General features: G+C 38.7%; 1 protein-coding gene across 1 annotated transcript in view; it reads right to left on the bottom strand.

Moving 5' to 3' along the window:
- Positions 1 to 5,665, bottom strand: part of LOC107668756 (DNA polymerase epsilon catalytic subunit A-like) — a 40,901-nt gene that overhangs the window by 17,597 nt on the left and 17,639 nt on the right. Inside the window, exons 25-31 of the mRNA XM_016460739.1 lie at positions 4,018 to 4,213; positions 3,632 to 3,846; positions 2,727 to 2,829; positions 2,561 to 2,641; positions 2,076 to 2,198; positions 1,787 to 1,996; positions 1,456 to 1,668 (exon numbers count right to left, since the gene is read on the bottom strand). Coding sequence (XP_016316225.1) covers positions 1,456 to 1,668; positions 1,787 to 1,996; positions 2,076 to 2,198; positions 2,561 to 2,641; positions 2,727 to 2,829; positions 3,632 to 3,846; positions 4,018 to 4,213 — 1,141 coding nt within the window. The remainder of the gene's footprint in view (positions 1 to 1,455; positions 1,669 to 1,786; positions 1,997 to 2,075; positions 2,199 to 2,560; positions 2,642 to 2,726; positions 2,830 to 3,631; positions 3,847 to 4,017; positions 4,214 to 5,665) is intronic.

Below are 5,665 nucleotides of genomic sequence, written 5' to 3'. Positions count from 1 at the left end.
AGCGCATTTCACACAGGCTGCTAGATTCACTTTTGCCAGAAAGTCGTATGCCCAAGGTTAAAAATAAATTATGTTTATAGTGAATGCCCCTATAAATGGTCTTATTTTTACGAGTTAGTTTAAATCCAAATGATGCGTGTGCTAAGTGAGCAAACATCAAAGACCACACAACAGAAATGCGCGCGCTCTCTCTCTCTCTTTCTCTCTCTCTCTACCGTTAAGTAACTTGTGCATTGTTTTACTTACTTGTTTATGACATATCCGACCGAACTACAAACTTTCCAGTGATGTCTGTGAGAAAAGGTTAGAGGGTCAAGTTTTTTAATTAAAAAAAAACAAGCAGATAAAATTAGAAGTAGTATTAGAATAGAGAGTGCTAGAGTTAGAGAGGGTCAAATGAAGATGAAAGATGTGTTTTCAGCCGTTTCTTGAAAATATTAAGGACTCAGCTGCTTGGATTGAGCTGGGCAGGTCATTCCACGATGGGAACAGTTAATGTAGAAGTCCATGAAAGTTTTATCATAGGTAGAATACAAAATGTTTCAATACAAGCATTTCTGTCAAATGTAATTTATGCAATATTTCAAACCTTTAACCCACTTGGGAAAATCAACCCATGGCAACAGTTTAAAAGCAGCCCAATTTTGCAGAAAAAACGCGGACTTGGCAACCTTGCATCCAACAAGAGCTGCAGGAGTCAGATTTGACTGATCACAGGTCAAGAATAAGGAGAGATGACTGACAAGACCATGCTGGAGTATTTGCTGCTCAACAGATCCTGAGCTCATTGACAAATATCTGATCTTGTTAGATGTGCTCCCTTTACACAGAGTGCATGTGATTGCGAAATCGAAAGTGAAAGTAAACAGCGCAAACGCTCATTCAAAAATATTTAAATACACCACATCCTGAGAGCGGCTCCCTGATGCGCCAATATCATATACAATATTAGAATGTTTAAAGGAGTGGACACGAAAACCGCGGGAGCAGGCGGCAATGTTGCGGAAGCAGGTGGCAATGGTCAGAAATTCAGCGTGAGCGGGATTAAGAAAACAGCCGAATCCCGGACATTTTGGGCAATTAAGAAATCCGGTCAGACGCATTTTTGTAGGTCCAAAAAGAGGACATGACCGGGGAAAAGAGGACGTATGGTTACCCTAAATAAGTGATGTTACTTGAGCACCAAATCAGCATTAGTATGATTTCTGAAGGGTCATGTGACAAAGAAGACTGGAATAATGGCTGCTAAAAATGTTGCCTTTACAGTTTAAAATCCACTCAAAAAGAAAAGCAGTAATATTTAATAATATTTCACAGTATTACTGTTTTTATAATATTTTTGATTTGCAAATGTAAATAAATGCAGCTTTGGTGAACATAAGACACTTCTTTCAAAAACAAACCTTTGAACAGTAGTGTACTGTATGTTAGATCTAAACTCCTAGTGTGACGTACCTGTACAATTTGCCAAGGCATGTCTAGAATACTGCGGGCGGTTCTCCGCAGGAAGCTGCCCAGCCCTGTCGTCGGTCCATCTCGGATTACACCACCCCCAGTCGGCTGAGATTCCCCATCAATCAAGCGGCGTCGCTTCCGCCGTTCTTTCCTCTGACGAAGCTGCAGCTCCCATTTTTTCTTATGGTAGCGCAACCAGACAAGAATTTCCTCCTATACACACACATAAATACAAATAAATTTGCTGTGGAGCCTTTCTTTTGATTAACATCACAGAAATACTATAACAAAATATAATATCTAATCATATGTACAACGTTGTCTGAATTACCCGGGTGGCGCCCATAGCTGGTGGTGACCCCAGTATTTCTCTCCAAGACTGTGTGAGTTCTTGCTCTTGAGACTCAGCCTGGCTGTCCTCTCCTTGAGATATCCTCTTCCTCTTTGTGCTGATGAGTATGGCGGGCTGCATGGGACGCTGAGGAGCACCGAAGTCCTCCATATCAGGGGTCTCACCTGCTGCTAGCGTTTGATGGGCCACCTGAAAGAAACAGAATGTGTGCATATAGAAGCAGAGAGACAGCGAGTTGTGTGAAAGGTATGTGTGACAGTAGACCTACCTGTCTCTTTCCCTCACTGGTAAAGAGCTCACTGATCTTCTTCTGCTTGTAGATATCATTCTTTTCCAGAAGCTTCTTATGCAGCCAGTCTGGATGCCGTACTCGGGGAACTGGATTTTTCACCTGAACAAAAATAGTAACCGTTTAGAACATGGAACTAAACACGAAAAAATACATTCAAATTCAAATACAGCTAAATATAATAAACACTATTTTTTCTCTCCACACTTAAAATCAGACAATCAGAACACTGCATGATTCATGTACTGTTTTGTAGAGTGGAATTCTGCTCCAATGAGACTTCAGAGTTGGCAGGGCAACTCAGCGCAACAGAAACAGAAACCAACAAAATGTTGCCTGTTTTGGTCCTGGTTAGGACTAAAATTTAAAGATAAGGACTAAAATGGAGAGATAAGATTTAGTGCTTGATTCGGCTGGTTAGAACAAGGACTCACAGGGGTTTAAATGAGTGGAGGTTTATTTACCTGCTGTAGAGCTGCAGGGATAGTGATGATCTTCTGTATGGCACTGCCCAACCGCTCAATGTAGTAACCCCAGTCCAGAATCTTACATGGGAAAGGAACAGACCAGATATGAAAAATAGTAAACATAATAACAATAAAGATTACAACATTCCCAAAATAAACTCACAGATCTAATATCAAGATCATAGAGACTGGGCATCTTCAGCCACTTGCGTAGAAAATGCTTTTTAACACTCTCTTCAGCCTGAAAAATTGCCAGAGGGATCGCCCTGTGTGAGGAAGAAAAAGTAATTAATATAATTATATATTATAAATTATATATAAATAATTTATATTTAATTGTATGTACATTATAAAATACAGTAATTTTGTAAATTATTATTACAATTAGGGCTGGGACAATAAATCAATGCATCGCGTTTCGTGGATCAATTCTGAGATTTTCGAAATGCATCGCGATTCTCTTTCGAACCGATTCTGAGCTTAGTTTTTAACAGCAGATGGCACTCTAGGCTAGTTTTTAACTGCACACTCAAATGCTCACGAAGAAGAGTGCTTGTGCATTCGGCTGAGTAATGTAAGTGGTTAAATGTACTTGCACATCGGCTTTTATGATGCGAGATTAATGTAAACACAGCCCACTGTGAATATCCTAGTAATTCGCTTCAACCTTTTCGAACTTTATGAATGATTATTTTAGGTTTAAATGGTGCATGTGTAAGGAACTGGAAGCAAGCAGAATACGGCTATTTCTAAAGCACGCAGTGCCATCTGCTGTTAAAAACTAAGCTCAGAATCGATTCAAGAGAATCGAGCTGAATTTTCAGCAGCCATTACTCGAGTTTTCAGCATCACACAATCCTTCAGAAATCATTCTAATATGCTGAATTTGCTTCAAGAAATAATTCTTATTATCAATGTTAAAATCAGTTGAGCTGCTTAAGATTTTTTTCAGGATTATTTGATGAACAGAAAGGGGGAAACAGGAAAAGACATTCTAAATGAGACTTCAGGAAATGAGTTAGTAGAAAAATAAATGTTTTCCAATCAGGTCAATTCCCGTGTTCTCACCTTTCAGTGACTGGCGAGCCCTCCGGTTTGCGAGATATGACATAGCGACAGCTGAGGCCGGCATCCTTCACCATCTGATCTCCAAGGAATTCGGCAAGACGCTTGGCTGTGCTGATGGAGGTGGACTTCTGTTCTCCATAATCTTCCAGTTTACGGGACATGGAACGGTTTTCGGAAATCAGCTCAAACAACTCGGCATCTGGCATGTTAGCAGCCTTGAACACAAAAGACAAGAACAACACTCAGTAACACTCCCATGCAGCTTTGCCTTGTTAAAATAATAAACACAGCTGTAAATATTATGTAAAATAAAATCCAATGTGAGCAATTATTCAGATTATAATTCCACTTAAACCCATACAAGATGTTGTAACATTTGTCTATACCTTGCTGTAGAGCACATCAAGCCAGTAGTCAGCCACTTTAGCCACAGAGGCATAAACCTCTTCTAGAGCTGTGCCTTTTAGGAAGGCCTCAAACACAGAAGACTGGAAGATCTTAATGAGTTGAAGTTCTCCTCTCCTCTTCACCTCAAAGCCCTTCAGCTCAGCAAGCGACCCGTCCTCGTTAAACACGGCATACCTGAAGATAGAGAAGATATGAACCGAGCTTAGAAACAAAGTAACAAACAAAAACTATGAATGAAATAGATGTTTCCTGAATGGAACCTAATTTGTCCTTTATTTGAGGCTTTTTCCAAAGCAACAGTAGTTTATATCTACTAGTGCCTACAGTTACAGGTCAGATATGTCCATATACAGATGGTACTCAACCAGAATGAGCTTTTTATCGCTGCCACCGCATCTGCAAAATGTATCTGCAACTTTTTACCGCTGAGAGACGCTTTATCAAACGAAGTTATCAAGCGAAAGCTTCAAAGCGCATTTTCACAAATAGAAGTCAGCTTTGCCTTGCCGATGGGTTACATATGATGGATGCAGTCAGCGGAAAACCAAAGAAAAACACTGTAGTTAAAATAATTAATATTCACAGAAGCAAATTTACTTATGAAGTTGTGTGCGTTTGCTTCGACTTCAAGCATGATAAATATCAAGCCTGTGAGCCTCTGCTCATGTTTACCTTAAGCTACACAGTGCTAAATCACAATTTAGATTTTTACACATTTAACAGGTGTGCAGTATTATTTATATAATATGAATCATATATTATGTCACCTTAAAAATAAAGAAAAGGTTGTTTACTTTGCATCGTAGCAGTGAAAGTGGTAGCTTGTTCAATACATGGATTTATATGCTAAATGTCAATATTCTCACATTACAAAATATGTCAATAATTTTTTTTTTCTTTTTAGATTTACAATTTAAAATTAGTTTAATAAAACGGCATGCATTTTGGCATGTCACACACATACTTTGTTATTTGTTAGCGGTCCTTTATTTTGACAGGACACGATAAAAGATATCTGTCCACAAATTAAAAAATCGTTTTTATTAATTCCTTCCTTTATTTTAGTAGGAACGTGAGTACTGTATAATTTCGTTCTCATTATTTAACTAAAACAAGAAACATAAATAAAACCAGGCCACAGTTTAGCTAAATCAATGAAACTGAAAAGAAGGGACGGATTAATAAAACATCCTCTAGGCTTGCCGCGATATACGGTGCTGATGGTGATACCGTTATTAAGCTGCAACACCGGTTACGTCACTTGCCCACCGCAGCACCGACCTCAACCGTCATTTTGATTTTTTTATAGTAATAAGAGGAGAGTGAGTTGAGCTGACTGACAAGAAGAGTGGGGTGAGACAGACAAGATGATCGCGGATGATTTAGTTTCGAAACGAAATGCAAAAGCACCTGTTTGGCAATATTTTGGATTTTGAAAAGCCTGTTGACTTTTGCCGTTTACCTAAGGTGATTTTGGAAGTTTTTTTAAAACATTTGTTTCTTATTTAATTGGTTCCACATTGTTTGCTGATTTTTACTTTATTTAAACTTTGTGTCATTTATTTATTTTATTTGACATTCAGGTGTATGCCGTGCCTCCAAGCTTTCTTACTCGTTTTGCTCATA

The sequence above is a fragment of the Sinocyclocheilus anshuiensis genome, unplaced genomic scaffold (genome assembly GCF_001515605.1).
Source record: "Sinocyclocheilus anshuiensis isolate Anshui unplaced genomic scaffold, SAMN03320099.WGS_v1.1 scaffold36, whole genome shotgun sequence".
In the NCBI taxonomy this organism is placed as follows: Eukaryota; Metazoa; Chordata; class Actinopteri; order Cypriniformes; family Cyprinidae; genus Sinocyclocheilus; species Sinocyclocheilus anshuiensis.
This window is presented reverse-complemented; position numbering and strand designations above follow the sequence as displayed.